This window comes from Hetaerina americana, unplaced genomic scaffold (assembly GCF_022747635.1).
Source record: "Hetaerina americana unplaced genomic scaffold, ioHetAmer1.1.p SCAF_422, whole genome shotgun sequence".
Taxonomy (NCBI): Eukaryota; Metazoa; Arthropoda; class Insecta; order Odonata; family Calopterygidae; genus Hetaerina; species Hetaerina americana.
In genome coordinates, this window is record NW_027287011.1 from 104,844 (window position 1) to 126,694 (window position 21,851).

The window sequence follows — 21,851 nt, forward strand, 5'->3', positions numbered from 1 at the left end:
TATTTGGTCTGTCCCTTCTGTAAATTGTGAAACCGTTTGGAAAAACCTCATTGTTTGCTATATCTCCCGTGAGCCAACTTTCTGTTCCAACTACTATGTCTGCGTTTGTACTGACAAAAATATGTTCAATATCCGATATTTTGTTTCTAATGCTACGGCAGTTTAATGTTATAATTTTAATATGGCTAATAACTTCTTGTTTTTCGGTTTTATGTACGCTAACAAAACTGTTTTGAGACGATTCGTGGTGAACAGAGACAAAAGAATTACATTCACTTGCATTGCTATCTGTTATGTATGTAGAGGCACCAATTTTATTAAATTTACGTGGGTTATATGTTGTTTTAACGCAAGTATTTGTTTGTTCAATTTTTTTGGGGATATGAGAGGCATTACCTGAACTGAATTGACAAAAAGCGCTGGATTCTACTTTATTTTTCCCAATATATGACCTACGCTCTCTCCTACCAGCTATGCTAAACCCTCGAAACGTGTTCGTATAACCTACGCGCTACCAACTGCGATGCCTCGGCAGTATAATGGACCCCGGAGCGATTAAGGGGTACCCGACACGATGAGAGGACGGGCCTCAGATCAACGAAGTCCGCTCCGATTCCCCGGCAAAATCCCAGCAATCTCTGATTTAAACCCTCAATGCGGCTCCAAACGAGCCTTCCGCGGTCTACACGCGGCACAATACTACATATACTTAATTTAATTGGTACCTTCAACTCTGCCTCGACTCGTTTCACCTCCGAGTGCATCTCCTTAAAGGAGCGCAGGATCTCTTCAGATCCACGTTCCGAGGCGTCGTTTGTCCCGACATGAGCCACAATGCGTAGCTTGGAGCAGCCCGTATTACTGACGGCCGCCTTCACCGCCAGCGTCGCCTGGGGTACCCCGCCGCCCGGTATACACCAGGACGACAAGAATCCAACACCTCCCTCCTGTTGGACTCTGCGGCGCAGCGGGTTCATTATACGCCGGACATTTGAACTACCTAATATAACGGTTCCCTCCCTCCCCGACCGCTGATGCCTTACCCTAGGCAGTGCCCTCGGAGTAGGGATAGGGGCTGCAGGTACGGTGGTGCTGTCATCCGACAGCACCTGGTACCTGTTGGAGACGGGGATGGTATCTGCCTCCGCAGAGTCCAATCCTCGCCGCAGCGTTACCTTCCCCTTGCCCCGAGAGACGACCCTCCAATCGTCCGACCTACGGACGTGAGACACTCCCTCGTTGAGAGATGGGACACGGGGTAGGTCTCTAATCGCCCAGCCACGTGTTGCATTCGGACGAATCCGTGCACCCCTATGGGCGTGGCGGGTTTTCGTATTCCGACCCTGAGCACCATCTCTCCCGAGGGGAGCCCTCCGGCCGGCGATCTCCAATCGAAGCTCCCGCACCATTCTCTCCAGCATGACGATACGGGCCCTTAAAGCCGCGCATTCGCCAGTGCCTTCGAGCATGGCAACAGGGGACCTGGATGAAGCCATCCTAATTTAATTACCAAGTTCCCAACAAAAGCTAACCTGTATACACTATGCTAAAATTTCTAGAAGGGGTTAGCTAAATTTAGCTCAAACAAGTTACGATTTGGATTTGAATATGAAGCCTAAGTGGAAAAAACGATGCTTGAGTAAGGTCTGGTTTTCAGAGGACCAAAAAAAAGATAGTAAGAAAAAGGAAAGCACTCACCGGTCACCAATCAGAGTCGAAGGACAAAAACCACCACAATCCACTAAATAAATTACTACTACCACACACTACGGTTAACAAACCACACACAAAACGAAAACTATATAAACGAGGAAACGTATACGTTGACACTACACTGCACTTCACTAAAACCAAAAGCACCAAGAATCAAGCTGGCAGGCAGGTAGTCTCTGGTGGGTCAAACCGGTTACCAGGAGCGCTCAGTAGGCAGGTCCGCTCAGGTTGAGGGCCAGAGAGAGAAACGGGTCAAGAGAAACGTCGGGGTCACCAAAATGTAGGGTTCCACGTGGTTAGGTAGGAATAATGCTGGTGATATTGGATAGTACGGTTTATTGCGGCGACTTAGTACGAGTACATTATGGAAGGTCCTCGATGAAGCGACTGACGGACTCGATCTGGACACTACGGTGGATGCGCGCACACTACTTGTGCGGAGTCATTGCCGCCAGGCCATTCTGGTCATTGCCGCTCGGCCCTCTAGGGCAATTGCAGACAATTGAGAATCGAGGCTCGAGCGCATCGTTGGACAAGTGAGAGTCGAGGCGCGAGCGCGTCGTCTGTCGCTACAAAAATCATAAAAAACAGAGCAATTCAAACTTCCCTTTTTATAATTATTTCAAATCATTTGACCTTTGGCTAACAGTCGTTGTATTTTTAAGAATCCATGCCATGGTTTTGTTTCAACTTTATTTATTAAAATTCATTGACTGCAATTAAATATGCCGTATTAAGTAATTTGTGCTTAAGGCATCAACACATTAAAAGGTAATATTTGCCATTAATGAATTCATGAATATTTTTTTCTCTCTGAATAATGACACTTTTAATTAAATGTTTCATCCGGAAACCCAGCTGTCTTATTACAACATCACTTTAAAAGGATTAAACTTGTTGGTAAACGTAGAAATAATAAATAAAGTATTCTCTTATGCCTCGAACAATGTAATATTATGTTTATTGTGTCATTTTTAGAGAACCAAGTGATATTTTAAAATCTTGCTATTCCGACAGTTTTATTTGTTCAAAAGAATGAATACACTTAATTAAGTGAGAGTTTAAATAATTTAAAAAAGTGGAAAGTTATTTGAATTTGTTGATCACCTAGGGCCAAAACAAAAGAAGAACGATTAGCAAACTCCCACTTTGGGATCGATTCAGAACGAACGACTCATCGATACATAGTCGGCCATTTTGGAATCCATTGCTTACGTGTTTTTAATGTTGACGGTTGTTATTGCGACGAAGATGTCTCGGCAAGAAAGTTTAAAGTGTAGATTATGTCTTGGCAATGGTGGTCGGTTGACAAATATTTTTAGTGAAAACGACGATGCTGAGCAGTTGGTGCGAGAAGCAATAGAAGAGTTATTGGAATTGAAAGTAGGCCATCATTTACGTGTTTTCTTTTTCATCAAGACGCTGTTATCGTAAATTTACCACAAAGTTTTTGTTTGTTCCCTGTTTTATGTCAAAACAAAGCTTTTGCATTACTATGTCAATAATTAGAGTCATACTGAGAGAAGATGTGTGGGATTTAATACCTTGATAATATTTGTTTCGTAGGTAGTATTGGATAGAATCAACCCGTGGTTTATTTGCTATCAGTGCTTTAAAATACTGACCGATTTCTATATGTTCAAGCAGCAATGCTACGAAAACAATCTTATGTTGGAGAGGCAAACGGAATACAAACAGGACGAGGGAAATATTAGCCCCGAAAAGGTGAGTTGTCTTCAAGTTATGTTTTTATGTCATAATGTCCGTGGTTACAATATTCGTTACGAATTTAGGCATATTGTTTAATTAACGTGTTTATATTAAATAGATTTCCTCCCAAGGGTAAAAATGCCTAAATGGGTAATAACCAAATGGCAAATACGGGCACTTACTTAAACATTGCGAATATTGTTTGCATTAACGATTTTCGTGAGAAAAAATTGAATACTTGTATGTTTTTTTCAGAAGAGCATGCATGAGAGTACTTAGACTGCCTTCTTTTAAAAAATTAGTGAAATTAGTTCATAAAAAAAGGTAATTACGCTTCATAAATTGTAAAAAAGCGGAAAAGATTATGAATTTACGTATGTACCTATGTGAAATATAATCTCGTGTGAAAATAGTATATTGTAGTAATGACTTCTTGTTCAAAGCCATTTTCTTGAAGAAATTTCCTCCTCATGAAGAAACTCCAAGAATTATTAAGTAAAATTTGCAAGTGTGTAGTTTTTAAACAGTGCTATTAACAGAATTTGTAATTTGAATTTGAGTTACATCTATAATTATTTTAACCAATTTTGCAGCCTAGTAGTATCTAGTCATAGTTGCGCAAGGATTAAAAATTAATGCAGGTTCCAAATAGGTGTAAAGTGGATGTTGGAAAAATGATAAATCCTTTTTTGTTTTATTTATTCATATTGATTAGTAATTTTCCATCTTCTCTAATAATTATTGGCAAAGTCGGAAAGCAGTTGTTTTTAATTTTTTAAACGGTTTTTGTTACAACAAAATATAAGCTTCTAATTACATTGGATAATAATTTTCCAAAGATATGAATGTTATCTACCCATGCTAATTTATAGGCTAGACATATTTTTGTAATTTTTTTTATAATATTATATATTACATAACAGGCAATATATGACGATTCTGCTCATAATTTATTCATCAAATGTGGTATTGGTGTATTGAGGAGAGCTTATATTTTCCCAAATTATCTTATTTTGTGATGAAAAAATCACTTCAGTGGGCACTTTTGATGAGTTTCTTTGCAAAGAGGAATGTTAAGCTCTTATTTTTAACACATGTTTCATGTTCTTTAATTCTTTCCTTAAATTTTCCATCCTGTTCACGCAATACACTTTGTTGATCACTTTAACTCTCATATTTCTCTCCTCTCATTTTTGGGGACTTTGTCTTTAGTATAAGTGATCAGGATCTTAAGGCATTAACCACTGGAAAATGACATTTGATTTTTCCTTTTTGGTTCTATTTCAATTATATTTTCAGGCATGGTCCCTAGATATAATCCTGGTCCCATTTGGCAATGAGATATTTTAAATTATTAGGGCTTAATGTAATGGGACTTGGCAATTTCTGTAAGTTTCTTCTGTTATAATTTAGTAATTAAATCTTCTGAATAGCCTTTGTTTACTGCTAATGTTTTAATTACATTAAGTTCCTTCTTTGCATTGAATTTTGGCATAGGGATAGGTATTAAATAATAGATCAATGCATGAAAGCTTCAAACCATTTCATCCCACTACCATCCATCTCTGACCAAACCCCTGCCATTGATCAGAATGAATAAATACCAAGTTTGATTCTATTAGGACCATCTGATGATGACATTCACTTTAGAAATCTGGATTGTGTCTTTAAATAAAGTGTTAAATAATAAAGTTAACAATTACTTTTAATTTCATTATATAATGCAAATTCCATAAAGTTACTCCAATGAAAACAAATTTTAGTTATATTTTATTATTGTAATTCCAGTCCTTTGCTTTACAAACTCACAGCCCACTTTCATTCCTACCTCGAGTTCTTCCCATGCCTCTTTGATTATTTCCTCTGCATACAGGTTGAACAGCAATGGTGATAATGGGTAACCCTGCCTTACTCCCCTTCCTAACACTGCCTATCCCGTTTCCCACCAACTCCCCGTTTCCGACCCGCACCTGAGCAGTCTGAGACATGTAGAGGTTGCGGATTAGCCTCCTTTCCCTCCAATCTATTCCTTTTTTCTGCAATATACTCATTAGTTTTCCCCAATTCACTCTATCAAATGCTATTTCAAAATCTACAAAACAGGCAATAATCTCCTGGTTTTGTTCTATATTCCTCTCGATTAATAATCTCATTACCGCAATGGCATCACGAGTACCTCTCCCCTTCCTAAACCCAAACTGATCATCCCCTAAGTAATCATTTGCCCTACTCTTTATTCTTTTGTTTATGTTCCTGAGAATAACTTTAGCTGCGTGAGATTTTACCTTTTTTGGAATAGGAACTAAAACTGATCTCACTAAGTCTTCTGGCCAGATTCCCTGCTCATAAATACTACGAATCACCCCTTTTGCCTCTTCCTCCCACATTTTCCTAAGCATTTTAAAAGTTCCACGGGAATGTTATCTACCCCCACGGCCTTATTTAGTTTCATCTCCCTTAATGCCCTTTCTATCTCATTGTCTAGTATGTTTGGACCTAAGCTGTCTGCCTCTATGTCATTTTCTTTTTCAATGTCTAACTTTGTTGGTCTGAGGTCTTTACTATACAGTTCTCTTGGATCTTTCCTGAGTCAACTATTACCTTACCCACCTTATCTCTAACTGTTAGCATAGCTCTTCCTGTCTTACTTCCCGATAACAATTTAACTTTGCTGTATAGCGCATTGATTTCACCCTTCCTCTTCAGACTTTCCATATCCTTTCAATGCGTCTTCCACCATGCTTCTTTTGCTTTATTTTTTGCCCACCTCAATTTATTGTTCAATTCTTTGTACTTCATTTTGCCTAATTCTGTATGTATATTCTTCCATTTTCGCCGCTCATCCATCTTTGTAATCATCTCATCCATGATCCATGGTTTCCTAGTCCTTTAAGTGTTAACGGTTCCAATAGTGTCTTTTGAGGCTTTAGACAACCCTTTCTTGAAACTTTCCCATTTTTCTTCGATAGTACTTAGCTCTTTACCATCCTCCATGATTTTCTCTACCGTCTGTTTGTATTCCTTCCTTTTCAACCCATTTAATGCTTATGCATTCCATTTTCTAACTAGCCGCCCCTGCCTTATGTTTTTGAAACGTACGCTATATTTCATAACAACTAAATTGTGGTTTGAGTCCGCATCCGCTCCCAGGAAGCTGTGGGAATTTACCACACTGTTCCTAAACCTGTGTCTAACCAGGATATAATCTAGCTGATATATTTCTGAGTCACCTGGCATATTCCATGTATACCTGCATCTTTTGTGGTGTCTAAACAAAGTGTTGGTGATGACTAACCCCTGTCTCCTGCAGAACTCAACTGCTTTCTCCCCGAGGTCATTCCTCGTGCCTAAACCATAGCCCCCACCTCATCACCATCTCTTCCTTTGCCTACCGTCACATTCCATCCCCCATCACTTTCAAATGTTTCCCTGCAGGAACACACGCGATCATGTCCTCTAACTGATTGTATATCCTATCAACCTCTCCTTCCTTATGGTTGCTCAGTGGCATGTATACCTGAATAATAACTAAGTTCATTGGTTCTGCTTTTATCTCCACTAGTAGTATTCTATCCGTTACCTGCTCTATGTTGACTACGCTTCTTCCTACCTCTTCATTTAATACTATGGCAACCCCTCGTTGGCTCTCGTCCCCACTGCTGTATATTATTCTATACTTATCACTCCAGTAATCCCTGCTATCTTTTCATCTCACCTCGCATAGACCTAAAATATTTATATTTCCCCTTTCCATCTCTGGCTTATCATTCTCCAATTTCCCTGTCCTCATCATTGTCCTAACATTCCACCTTCCTATTTCAACTAATTTGGTCTTCTTCTCCTGCATCTTCTGTCCTCCTGCTGGTGGTTTTCCCTTGCAAGGGTTTCGTGGGATGATGACCGCGGAAGCCTTGCCTCCCTCTGCCGGGCATAACACATTGCCAATTGGGCCGAGCCCCGTGGTTGCCAGGACAAAATATCTCTATTGTCTATCATATTTTTCTTGGGAATGATAATTGAGGTGGTTTCCAGTTGCCTTCCTCAATAGTGTTTTTAACGTGACACCATCACTTACTGGCCGCCCTACTGGGGTCAGATGCCATTGCAGCTGCCTCACTGAGGAACAGACGCTGCATGGACTACCTGTCATCTGGCTCCTAACCTTCAACCTATCTGGCATGGGTGACCCTACCAGGAGCAATAATTATTACTCCCGCCAGCACAGCTCTAGGGGTCATCGGAACACACAAGCCCCTCCACCACATCAAGGTTGTAGTCCGGGGAGGGAGCTCAAGTATATGTAGATATAAATGATCTTCCCACAGATTTAAATGGAAACATGTTATTCCATAAGCATAAGATATTTGAACAAAAGCCCTGCTGTTTAATTTCGAATTGCAATTATCACAACCGTTTTCATTCAATAGAAATTGTTGATTTAGCACTCAACTTTTATTTTGATGTTGGTTGATTTTGATGCTTTATTTATTATTATTGTTCAACATTTTTAACAAACATATGCAGGTCAGAGTGAAAAGAGAGAAGATGGATGTTGGAGAACTGGTGGATATTGAAATTCCAGCAAGCCAGGATGAAGTGAACCATAATATTCAAATTCAGGAAGAGGTAAGGGAAAAATAAGAGCAATTGTTGCATAATGACTAATGCTTAATTTTTCAAATCATGACTACCATGACAAGAGAAGATTTTTATGTTTCATGCCTTAAATGTTATGCTATTTACCAATTTAATGGTATGAGTGCTTATGTAAAAGACATATTTTTTGCCCTATATCATAATAGCGATGTTCCTCATATGTCATTCCTTGGCAATGGAAAAGACAAAAGCATTGAATTACTACACAAAATAAAGGTGGTGTATTGAAATAGGTATATGCAGTGATTTCCTCCCTAGTGTACAAATGCCTAATGACCAAACGACAAATACTGGCATTGACTTAAAAATTGCGTTTATATTGTTTGCATTAGAAATGTACAAAGGAAGAAATTACAATTATTTCCAAAGCATTGCCAAAGTAATTCCTCTGTATTTTGACATGTTTACCCCTCTGTCAGATCCATTAATGTATTAGTTTTTAAAAGATATACTTTTATATGGAAATATTTCATTCATGTAAACATTGATTCAATGGTAGTTTTTCATTTGATCTTTGAAACATACAATGTGCCAAGAAAATGACTAGCCTCTATTCTTATAAGGTTTAAGTTATAGGGTCATATGTTCAAAACATACAATGTTGAATGATTCTTGATAAAAGAAGAATTTGCAATTAGTCATTTTTGAATGTCTAAGATTTGCATTTTCACTTCAAATATGTCCAATAATAACCTATTATAAATCATTTTTACTACCCAATATTTTTCAAAAATTCTCATACATAAATGTTGAAACTGGCAACAGTCTAGTCACAATTTTTACTATTGTTCAACATTTTTAACAAACATATGCAGGTCATAGTGAAAAGAGAGAAGATGGATGTTGGAGAACCGGTGGATAATGAATTTCCAGCAAGCCAGGATGAAATGAACCATAATATTCAAATTAAGGAAGAGAGTAATCTATGCAATAATGACTAATGCTTAATTTTTCAAATCATGACTACCATGAGAAGAACAGATTTTTATGTTTCATGCCTTAAATGTAATACTATTTACTCAAGTGAAAGGCATAGGTCTTTATGAGCCAGACTTATATTTTAGGCTATATAATGTTTTTGCGATGATCCATATATGTAATACCTTTCCAATGAAAAAGGCAAAAGCTTTGCATTCTTGCTTATGATATGAGTCTTGTATTGAAATAGGTGAATGTAGTGCTATGTTTTTCTTTTCTAGTCATATTTTTTATTATTGTTGAACGTTTTTAACAAACATATGCAGGTCATAGTGAAAAGAGAGATGATGGATGTTGGAGAAGTTGAGACTAGCAAGAATCAATGCAATATAGTACATCCGATCTAGAGGATGGGCGATTTTTTTTTCATTTGTAATAATTTTCAATTTTATTTCACTCTGTGTGAATAGTGAGCCCCTGACCCAGAGGGAAACCTCTTGTAAGCCCTGCTATAGTGTGCCTACATGCTACAGGCAAGGATCAAAGCTGCTTAAGTAATCCAAGCTGGAGATTTTATAATTATTTTGTTTTTATTTTTATATTGTGGGTGCCTCACGGGCCACTGGTGCAGAGGCCCGTAAGCCCTGATTGTAAGCCCTGATTGAATGTGAGTGCTTAAGACTGACAAGGATCCTCCTATATAGTTCCTCTGAGCTAGAGGGTGCATGATTATTTTTCATTTGTTATAATTTTTAATTTTAATTCATTATGTATGATTAGTGAGCTCCTGGCACAGAGGGAAACCTCTTGTAAGCCCTGATAGCAATTGACTGCATGCGAGAAGCAAGGATCAATTCTGCATGGTATAACCAAGTTAAAGAGTGCATGAACAATTTTCATTTATTATTATACTAAATTTAGTTGTATTACTTATGTTTGAGTGCCTGAGACTAGCAAAGGTCAATGCTTTATTGTCAAAGCTAGATAGTAAATGATTTATTTGCAGTCTTCCATTTCATTGTTCTAACCATTTGTGGTATTTAATTAATTTTAGTTTTTTATTATCTTTATGATTGGTTTAATTTTCAGGTATTTATTTATTTTTATAATTTTTATTGATATATTTGCTTATATCTTCCCTAATTTCCCTCACCCATCCTTTGCCCATTAATAAGAGTACGGCTGGGGTTGACTCTTTCCATTATATTTGGATGTTATTGGTTCTCTAAATTTTTGTTAGCATATAAAATGACGGTTTTCAGGATTAAGGATATGGTAAGTCTGTAGAAGAAGGGCAAAATTAGAGTATGATTTAGCAAGGTTAAATCATTATCAGAAAGTAAGTAGAAAAGATCTATTATAACAATTATAGATATGTTGAGTAAGTTTATAGCTGACATAGGACAGATCCAAGACAATTGAAAGAAATAATTGTGAAAAACTGTCTGTTAAAGCACTTAGGCCAACATGGTAACACAGTGTTAGAACTTGACTCAGATAAAGAAAGCTAGGACAAAGAAAATATCCAAGAAACATGAATAGAATATCAAAAAACTGAACAGTTAAGAACTTAGGTAAACAAGTTTATACATAAAAAAGTAAGCTTACGGTGAGGAATATAGGTTAGGTCCAGGTATATCCAATGATGACATAGAAAGGGCTTTAAAGCAGATTAAGTTCAATAAGGCAGTAGGGGTAAAGAATATGTTCGCAGAATTACCAAAAGGTTTGGAAAATATGGGAGGAAAAGTATATGGACTAATTCATAGAAGCTTTGCGGAAGGAATCTGGCAGGAAAACGTTATGTGATAAGTTTTATTTCCTTTCCAAATAAGGTAAAGGTCACATTATGTGAAAACTACAGATCAATAAGTTTGAAATACTGCACTTCTGAAGTGGTTCTTTGTATTGTCGATAAAAAGATAGTGTCAAGCAAATAATTACTTAGGGTATTTTTAGTCTGGGTTCAGGAATGGGAGAGACATGCATAATGCTTCTGAATTAATCAGAACATTAATCGAGAGGAATTTAGATTACAATCACTATGTACCTATCAGTTTTGATGATTTCAAAAGCTCATTTGATATAGTGAATTGGGTTGAACTAGTGAGTTAAATGTGGAATATAAGAATAGATAGGATGGACAGGAGGCTAATCATTAACCTGTACATATCTCAGACTGGGAAGGTGTAAGTTAAGGACAGATGGTCTGGTGGGCAGTGCTCAGAAGAGATGTAAGGCTGGGTTGTCCATTATGTGATAGATATGGAATAAGAATCAATAATAATGAAATATATTGTGCAATTTTCAAGAAAAGTAAATGCAAGGCATTGGAAAAGGAGGGCAAAAACTAAAGCATTTTCACATCGAGGTGTTAAGCAACAATACTGTCAATGCAGCAGTGAGGTAAGAAGAAAACCTGCACTAAGAAATGAGGCATTAAAAAGGTAGGATTTGATGACAGGGACATGGAGTAAAGATATAAAGAAAAGACTTGTTCAAATTTGATATGGGACATTAACAGAAAAGTATTGGTGGCTTTTGAAATGAGGGTATGTAGAAGAATAGAGAAAAGGCAGTTGACCAGAAAGAAAACAAATCAGGAAGTGCTAAACATTTTGGGCAAGGGTATGGGTTTGTGCGAGAAATCCTATGAAGGCAGGAAAAATTGGAGGAAAGCCATATTGTCTGGCAGTGGGAGGCTAAAAACGAATAGAGGAGAGAATGTTTGTTAAATTAGGATAGGGCATGAACAAGAAAAGAATTTTGGATTGGGTAAATGAGAAGAAGTACTCAGAGATGAACGGGGACTTAATGTGAAGTGTGCCGGTGGTTTTTTTTTTCTTAGCAGTCACAAAAGATTTTTTTGGTAGTTATGTCCATCCATAACCTACCTTAACTGAGAATTACCTAAACATAATTATAATGCATATGAAGTTAGCACTAGTTCGCAGAGTGTACAGCCTTAGTTGATGGGTTCTTAATATCTCTTCAATATGGCTGAGGCCAAGTCTCAAGAGACATTTCTGTTCATCACATTTTATTTTTTAAAGGAAGAGATTTGAAGTGTTTTTCACTGTGTAGTCATATGCAGTGTGTTTCTCAACTGAACAGGCTGACAACTTCACAACAAGTATTTCATACTCTCTGCATACATCAATCCTTTTATCCTAACCAATGCAAGTAAATTGTTTGAAGAAAAAAATTATTTTTTTCAAGAGCTATCAGCTAAAATATTATTTATTATATTAATATAATGTGTACACGTTAACAATTTTTTTATCTTAATTTAAAAATAACATGTTTTAAAAACATTTTTCATGGGTATCCTAAAAATCTGTTGTTTTTTTTTTGATCTTGCAGGATAATTTGGAAGATGCAGAAATAAATATGCCCTGTCAGGAAGAAGTTGACATTAAGGAAGATTGTGATGCTGATATTCCTCAGATGCAAGTAAGACTGGAAGAGGAGGTGTTGCAGGAACAAGGTAAGGACAGCTAATGGCTGTGCTGACACTTCACTTTTGCTACTTTCTGGTGTAATACAACTATTGGTGATTAACCCTTGCAGTACTTCTAATGTTTTGTTGAAAAACTAAGTTAACTTTTTAAAATTGTTTTAAAAATAACTGAATGGCCATTTAAAATAGTATGATTTATTGCCAAAAAATATGATAATATTATCATCCTTTTTTGCAATTATTTATTAATATATTTAATATTATTTATTTAGCTACTCAGACTAGATCTTATATTAATCATGCTGTGTTTTCAAGTCTCTTCTTTTGTTTTACTCTATTATGCTGATTTTGGGCTATATCAGTGAAGAACTGTAAATGAAATAGATAAAAACAACCATGTTCCCTTTCTATATCTTGTTTTACCCTAAGTAGGATCTAAACATCATGTGAAAGGTATCAATGCCATTCATTTATTTTTTACATGTCCATTATTTACAGTTAGACTATTTTCTTTCATTTTCCATGTCTATTATTCTTTATTTATGTATATACTGCTTTTGTTTGAAGCAACAGGATAGGATTTATTTGTTTTTTTTCCTAATTGCCCCATACTTTTGTTCCTAATATTAGTTTCCTGCTGTACTAATTCATTCAGTTTCCATGGGAATAAACCTCGAATTGCTTATCAAAGCACTTGTTAGATGTATGTACTTTTTGAAAAATTAACATGCCAAATATTATGTTCTAATTTTGATATCTACACAATGGATTTAATGAAAGATTAAGATGAGAGTTACACTCTTCATTCTGGGGATGTCATATGTAGGTGGTTTTTCTGAGAACTGTTTTGCTTGTGTTTCAACAAGCATCTTCAGGTTGAAGTACCCAGACCTGGTTCACTTCAACCTGAAGACCCTTGTTGACACAGATTAAACTGTTGTCTGAAAAATAACATACATGATGACATCCTGAGAATGAAAGTCTTCCATCTGAATGCCACAAAAACCTAGTCCCAAGATGAGAGTTAGTTCAGTGCCTTCTAATTTTACATTTATCCCTAAGGTCCTCCTGGGATATGTTGGTAGGGCAAAATACCTAATTGGCTTGGTCAACTTGATAAAATTTTGCCGAAATTTGATATTTTTTATTTTCAGTCGTTAAAAGTATAAAAAAGTCATTTAATGTGACCAAATCAAAAGTAATAAAAATGGATTTTTTGGAGTAATTGAATTTAAGTAGGTCATTACACAGCACTGCCTCACTATTGATCTTGTCAATAAGTTATCAAGATAAGCTAAGTCATATTCAGCACACCTTTTTATGCTGCAAAAATTTGGTGTTAAAATTTGATTGGTTATTTTTTTTGAATGAAACTAAAAAGAATTTTCATTAATAAAATTCTTAAAAAATGCATAATGAGTAAATTATAATACATTACAATTAGCTGCAAAAATAACTTGCTACAAAATATTTCAGTTCTTCATTTAATTTAGCCAGGAAAAATGTATAATTTATGTTACCAACACAAAATTGAATTAATAAAATCATATAGAAATCCAAAAAAATGTCTAAAAATTATAACAAATAAATTGCACAACTTAATATTACTGCTGTATACTCTCACGTTCCTAGTCCCAATCCTACATTTTTCTTAGTTATGTCATATCCATTGCATTTGATTTATTTTCTGCATTATGTTAAAAGCAGCAGTATAAATTTTCCCTGATGCTTAACTATCTTTTCGTGGAAAAAATTTATCATTTCTTAAATGATATATTTCTTTCCCTGTATGCTAATTTTATTTTAAATGCTTAAGAAATGTTCTTGTTCCTTCTTGATGTCATTGTATAAAAAATACTTGTTTTGCTAGGGTAACACTAAGTAAACCCATGTGGAACAGTTATGTGAGACCATTATAAACCCTTCTATTAGATAATTTTCTTTATTGGTTGTTTATTTGCAATAAAAAAACAGTTCATTTTACTTCAAGTCTATGCTATATTCCTTTTTCTTTGCTCCACAAAAGCAGTTTTAATCTACTGCCAAGCAAAATAACATAATTTGTATTCTTCATTTATTAGGCAGATATTGAAGATGCTATGAGTGACTTTTAGTACATACTTTATGCGCTTACAAAGGATTATGTGCTCATTGGTTAAGCATGCTTGTCGAAATAAGCAATTGACATAATAACAAAAAGGGTAAAATTTTGCAGATACAAAAAGGACATGAAAGTAACAGAAATTGAGCTACAGTAGTCAATAAAAGCTGTTTCAATGGAACATTTTTTCAATTTGGCAAATAAACATAATGGTTGATTATCCAGAGCAAAACACTGCTGTAAAATTTTATTTCCTGTTGGGTGGATTTGCAGCGGAAACATTTGTATTGCTCAAGACTTGTTATGCATAACTCTTTTAAGGAAACCCAGAGTCTATGAGTGATTAATACTTTTGAGAACCAATTCAATTCAAAAGACCAACCCCATTCAGGCTACCCTTCAACATCAAAAGCTGACAAAAATATTGACAAAATCAATGCACTAATTGTTGAAGATCATCACAGAACCATTGATCAACTCTGTGAGATGTCTGGAGTGTCCTTCATTTCTTTTCAGAGGATTTTTTCTGAAGATTTGCACTTTGACACTAATGAAGGTAAAACACAAAGTGCTACAAGGCCTAATTCAGGTCAGCATTAGATGATGACAGCTGCTTTGTTCCTGTAGTTTTGGCACAGCTGACATTGCTAACATAAATATAACAACTGATGAGTTTGTGCAGGCAAGAGTAGATGTACGATTGTATAAATTTATGCACCTTTTTAATGAATATCTACTTACCCTTCAAATCTTTCAGATAAACACCAAAAACAAGATGATGCTGGGAAAGATGCTTCAGCCTCTCAACTACATGTGTGTAAAATTTGCTGCAAGGTATTTGAACAAAGGGACCATCTCACATATCATGTAATGCATGTGCACATTAACAAGGTGATGCAATTCAGATGTGATATTTGTCTGGAGGCATTTAAGAGAAAAAATGACCTTGCAAGTCATATCAAATTGGTGCATGCTCTTAAGAAGAAGCACCAATGTGAATTCTGCTCCAAAAACTTTCAAAATTTCAGTAAACTCAAAATTCACATGTCAACGCACACTGGTGAAAGGCCACACAAATGCAACATTTGTTTAAAAGCATTCACTCAGAGAATTCATCTAAAGTCACACATGTCAATTCACACTGGTAAAACACCACACAAGTGTACCTTTTGTTCAAAAGCATTTGCTACAAGAACTCATCTAAAGAGGCACATGTTGACACACACTGGTGAAAAGCCACACAAGTGCAATGTCTGTTCAAAAGCATTCATTCAGCTTTTTCATCTAAGGTCACATATGACGTCACACACTGGTGAAAAGCCTTACAAGTGCTACTTCTGTTCAAAAGCATTTGCCCGGAATGCTGATCTAAAGGGGCACATAATGACACACACTGAAGAAAAGCCTCACAAGTGCAAAATCTGTTTAAAAGCATTTATTCAGAGTAATCAACTGAAGAGGCACATGAAGACACACCAGTGAAAAGCCTTACAAGTGCAACGTCTGTTCAAAAAAATTCATTCAGCGTTGCCATCTCATCTCACACATGATGATACACCTTGCAAAATATCATAAAAATGTATGATATATCCAAAATCATTCACTAACTTGAGCATTATAAACAAAAGAGTGCTTAGGGAACATACAATTAAAGTGCATTAGAATGCTGAGGATTATTTGTTATTCCTTAACCCTTCCCAAATATTCCCTTACACTCTGAAGAAACCATTGTAAAACATAAATTACAACTTTGTAACAAAGTTGCATTATTGTCCTGTTTTTTGTTATTTCTTTAAATAAAAAATAATTGGTAAAATTAAAAATCTCTGCATTTTGTGTATGATAACATTAATCTAAAGAGAAACAATTTCATCCTGTAAGAATTAAAATTTCATAATTTTTTAGATGATTATCTTTTAATTCATCATTAACTGAAATAATGATACCTTCCAATTTTTGGACCTCCTAAACATGAATCAATTATAAGGTTTCCATGGCCATGTGTAAATTATATCATACATTTGTCCATCAATCAAGCTAGGATTGTTATTAATAAGTTCATTTCTGTACTATCTACTAAGTTCCGTTTGTAAAAGGCAAAACACTTGTGTCTCATGCCTTTTTGCATGGAAATTTACCTGCTTTTAATTTTCTTGAGGAATAAGATGAAGTGATAAAGATAATGCAAAGTTTGTTACACAAGAGTAAAATACAAACTGTTTTCTTCACAGGACATTTGGAGTGTATATGTTTCTCTTTCCCTCGTAAGTAAGTGTGGACAGCCTAAGGTGGGCAGGGTTTAGGTGTCTAAAATGTTACTGAAGACAAAATATGGAAAAGTGTGGCAGTTTGTTGATGAGTGTTAATTGATAGAGAATGAATTGTTGCATGATGCCTATGAAAGGAAGATGAAACAAGGTATCTGTCCAAACAGCATTTGATTTGGAAAAAGTAATGGTATATTTACATAGGTGCCTTTATGTTAATACTGGAATGCTGTGAAGGTATTGCATGGTTCTTGGTGAATGATTATAGGGATTACATTGCTGACATCATCTTTAGGAAAGTTGACTGGGATGTTAAGAGTTTGGAGTATTTGATTATGCACAAAAATAGTAATTAGAACCCAGTTACATTCTGCTGAAGTTTCATTCAGGATAACGAGGCATTGAGCCATTTCAGTCTGCAACACCCTCTGTTTATGGAAGAGCTGGAAATAGGGGGGTCTATGGTAAAATTTTACCTATGTAGACATTTTGAGCGAGATTAGCTCATATTTCACCTGAAACTTATGCTGCTTAGTAGGAAAAATTGGCTTAGTTGAGAATATTATGGAAGTTGTTAATTATAGGGGTTTGAATGAGTGGGTTTGGATATCCCTTTGGAAAACTAAAAGCATTTGACTTTGGTTTCATTGATGCTGAATCACAGGCTTCCAAAATCTACTCCTTGGATGCATGTTATGGTGGACCAATATCTCATTATTGGTGTTAAATTGTAGCACAAAATAGGTTGGCTTCTTCTTGAATCAGTTAAAATATTGCTACAAAAATGTTTTGCACTTAGCTGATATCCATCTTTATTCACACCGCATTTAGTTTGGAAGTACTTAAGGTGTGTCTACATAAATTATGTTGTATGTCAAGAATAAAATACTGCAATTGCATTCCCCAGTTCTCTGTACAACTCTGGGGATTGTATTGCTCACTTCATCTCAAAGAAAGTGGGTTGGGATGTTAGGAGTTTGAAGGATCAGGCTCTGCACAAAAATAGGCATTGGAACATTGTTATCTTCTGTGAGGGTTGCCTTCAGGATAAAGTGACATTGTAGTTTTTCTGTCATGAGTGCCATCTCTTGATGGAAGAAGAGGAAATAGGGGGGAATACCTAAAAGGTTCACTTATCTGAACATTTGGAACTTTTTGGGTTCCGGATGTGTTTCGATATAAAGGCACTTTGCCAAACCAGATGTTTCTACTTTGGGATCTTTGCCACTAAAACTCTGGCTTCTATCCAATGCTTTAATGGATGTTTTTTTTGCTTGTAATGTTGGGAGCCACTTCTCATATATTGTGATAATTCATAGAAAAAAATGGGTCAGTTTTCTCTTAAATTGATTGAACGATTGCTGCTAAATATGTTTGAACATTTTCTTGTATATGGCTTTCAACAAATGCAGCACTCATCTTGCCCAGAGATTTCCCATCCCTAATTCCTTGCAGAATATTTTTTGCACCTTTTCTTACAATACACTCATGACCATTTAATGTTCAATGAGTTGCTTCACCTTATGGCCATCCTTAAGGTGGATCATTTCCAAGGGATATAAGATCATGTTTTAATTGTGCTTCCTACTTTTTAATGGTTTATATTGAAGGAGTAGAGTCCCTGTATATTTAGTTAACTTTGGATTATATTCCTCAGGGAACAATGCATCCATATTGAGGAATGCTAGGGCTGCAAGAAATTTAAGTTTATTTATTTCAACAGGAAACATAAACAATTTACTGCAACAATATGTCTAAACAAACTACTTTTAAAGATTAAGTTGAAACTGGTCGAAGGACATATATCCAGACAGAAATCCTAATTTATTCTCATTTAGGGATACGAACTATGGGCCTGGTACAGAACATTTCACCTTACCCACTTCTATCATTCCATTTCATACTCTTAGAAGATTCTTTATCTTAATGAGGTTTTTCCTCATTAAAGCAGCTGTATTCCTACAACCTCATTGAAATAACAGCTCATCCCTAATAAAGAAATCATAAACATCACTTAAATTCCATAACAGCACCCTGTTTAACTTCTGTTGATAAAGCTTTTGAACAGGCTCACATACATCCATTTCTTAAAATATGCTGACTGAATGAATTGTCCTCAAACCTGCAAGTGGGTGATGAGGAGATATGTTACCAGGAATGTTTATGAAGATTAATTTTTTATTGTACAAGGACATATTTACAATAGGTATCAGCCTACTCCTTTGAATCTAATTACATATACATCTCAACTGATTCAAATAGCTCCCTAGAGAAAAATTATGAGCAAAAAAGCTCTTAAAAATGTGACCCATTAAATAGTTTTAAATTTGGCAAACTTATGATACAGTAAATCTTTATAGGAATAGTGGGTACTGGAAATCTATCATAAATATTTTTAGAATGTTCAAATTATATACTTGAGGACCATCTCATTCAATATGCATTGCTATCTTCATAGATTAACGACATTTATTCAAGTTGACAGTTGTAACCAGCTTTAAATGAAATTTCTTGTGAAAACAATATGACTGATAAAATTTATATGATAGTGGTCTCCAATTACCATTATATTGCTTATTAAGAAAGAGGTCTTGATCAAACATGGCAACCGGGATTTAGGAGTCCTATACAGAGTATGCATACAACATTGATGTTATACAAATAGGAATTAAAGAGTTTAGCGCAAAATTTCTCCCTCAAAAAATGGCAATTCTGATTTTATATGCTCATTTGACTTGAGTTGTATTACTTTTATGTTATGTCAACACCAACAGTCATTAAAATATGGACTTAAGTTTGTTTCAGCAAGCATTTGTTTCAGAACAGCTGTAATACCAACCAGGCATGTATTTAGGGTACTTATTCTCATTAACAGTAAAGCCTTGATTAAATGACGTAAGTGTAAAAGAGGATCCGTAAAAAAAAGTCTACATAGAATTTTAAATTGAATAAATAGCAATTGAAAAGTTCTGTGCAAAATTGCCCTCTTCAAAAATGGCTGGTGGAATTTTTATGGCTGGAATCCTTATATTACTTGAATTGTATTACTTATTATAATATTTAAACATAACCAGGCATTAAACTATGGACTACAGTTTATTTCAGCAATTTCATGATTACCATATAGCTGTAATATAAGGCAATGTTTTCACAAGGCAATGCAATCAGCATTTTCTCTCAAATCTCTTAACTATCAAAGAGTTAACAACATTGTCTACAGAATAAAATGCTTAAAAATTTTACGGTAGATGGGAAATACTAAAATATACAAAAATTAGTATCAAAAATACAGTAACAGATGAGATTATATGCATATATATGCACAACAAAACTCTACCGAAAACATACCTCTATGTGGCTAAAAGCACATAGTAACAGTAATACTAGCACACACACTCAATACATATAATAACGCACACTCATGAAGACATACTAACACATGCATAAACTTACACGCATGAGATGGCACATATCTGGGTGCTCCAGTCATTTAAACGTCCAATATTGAATCATGTCCAATTTCAATCACCACTTAGAATTCCCCTCTCACCACCTTGTCAATTTCCTATTGGACAAACATAACTTCTCCCCTTACAATTCCCATACCAAAACTGTCTTCATTTTTCCCCCAATGACTACTTTCTGATGGCTACCATCAAAATTACTCACGTAAGTATCCTTTCTTTGTTCTTGTAATATCTTGATCCATATTTTTATACATTTATGCATGGTCATGGAGCACTGTGTTTCAAAGATAATTATATATGTATATATATATATATGAAAATACACATAAATATATACATATATATGTATGTATAAGTGGGTTGCTGTAGTCCAGTGGGTAAAGCATTGGACTGCTGAACAGAGGGTCCTGGGTATCAATCCCAGGCAAGGTACTCAGGGCACCTGCTTTTCCACTAAAGCTACAGTCATTTTTGGTTAACAGGTCTTCCAGGGAAAGCATAACTGGAACAGAAAAAGGAACTGGCTTCCATACCCTGATAATTCCCTGATAAGGCCTGAAATTACGTCTGCAGGGCTAGAGTCCATGTGGGTGGCTCCTGCTCCCTAATGCTCAGTGGTTATGATGAGGGTTCCCAAATCCAGTCTGCTTAGCCTCAGATTTGGGGACCAAGCGGATATATAGGTGAGACAAGGCCTGAGTTGGTAAGTTGGTCGAAAAGGTTCAGAGAGACAGAGTGCCTCCAGATCTCTCCATTGTTAGTGGTGGGTACCCCATCGCGCACATGTCAAACCAATTGACCTCACAGGTCTTCAGTCCGAGACATCTGGCGACAAGCAAAATATTCCAGAAGTTGGACACACATCCCATTCACAGCCAAGCATGTCTCCATTATCTCCTGAACCAAGGAATGTCACCAATACTGAGCTTTGGGGAGCAGGATCTAACCGCATTGGCTTTAGCCCTGCAGACACAATTTCAGGCCTTATCTCAAGAGATGCAGACCACTAGGCAATTGCAAATCCAGCCCTGTAAGTCAGCAAGACTGATAACGCTGCTACCGCCAGTACAAATCATAGCACTGGAGAAGACGTTTGTGGCACTACACTCAGCAAGCCTGGCCACATGGATCACCCTACTAGAGGGCAATGATTAGGTCCTCACCTTGTGCCATCCAGTTAAGGATGGCAGGAATTCATCTAAGCTGACCCGGCATGACCTCCACAAGTTTGATGTAATGATAGCCACTTTGGCCTATTGAATGATACTCCTGGACCTGGTAAAACATGTAGTATAAAATAGAATCCGGGTACTTGCTGTCATCCAGGCACATTTCTGGGAAACAGCCACCATCAGAAAATGCCCTGCTGCAGCTGCCCTTGAATACTATCCAGCCGCAGCTCACCATTATAGTACAAGCACCACCACGATAACAATACCAGCCAGCAGGACCGCCCAGCAGACAGGCAGGAGCCAAGAATGCCTTTACTCAGTAATCTGGGCAGCCCTTTCGGGGCAATAGATGCTGCTGGGACATGTGTTCCTACTTTGCCAGGTTTG

The 21,851-nt window shown here is 36.2% G+C and overlaps 1 protein-coding gene across 1 annotated transcript in view; it reads left to right on the forward strand.

Annotated features, from left to right (window-relative positions):
• Positions 1 to 16,040, forward strand: part of LOC139692866 (zinc finger protein 85-like) — a 49,429-nt gene extending 33,389 nt beyond the window's left edge. The window contains exon 4 of the mRNA XM_071591173.1: positions 15,752 to 16,040. Coding sequence (XP_071447274.1) covers positions 15,752 to 16,040 — 289 coding nt within the window. The remainder of the gene's footprint in view (positions 1 to 15,751) is intronic.
• Positions 16,041 to 21,851: the final 5,811 nt, after the last annotated feature.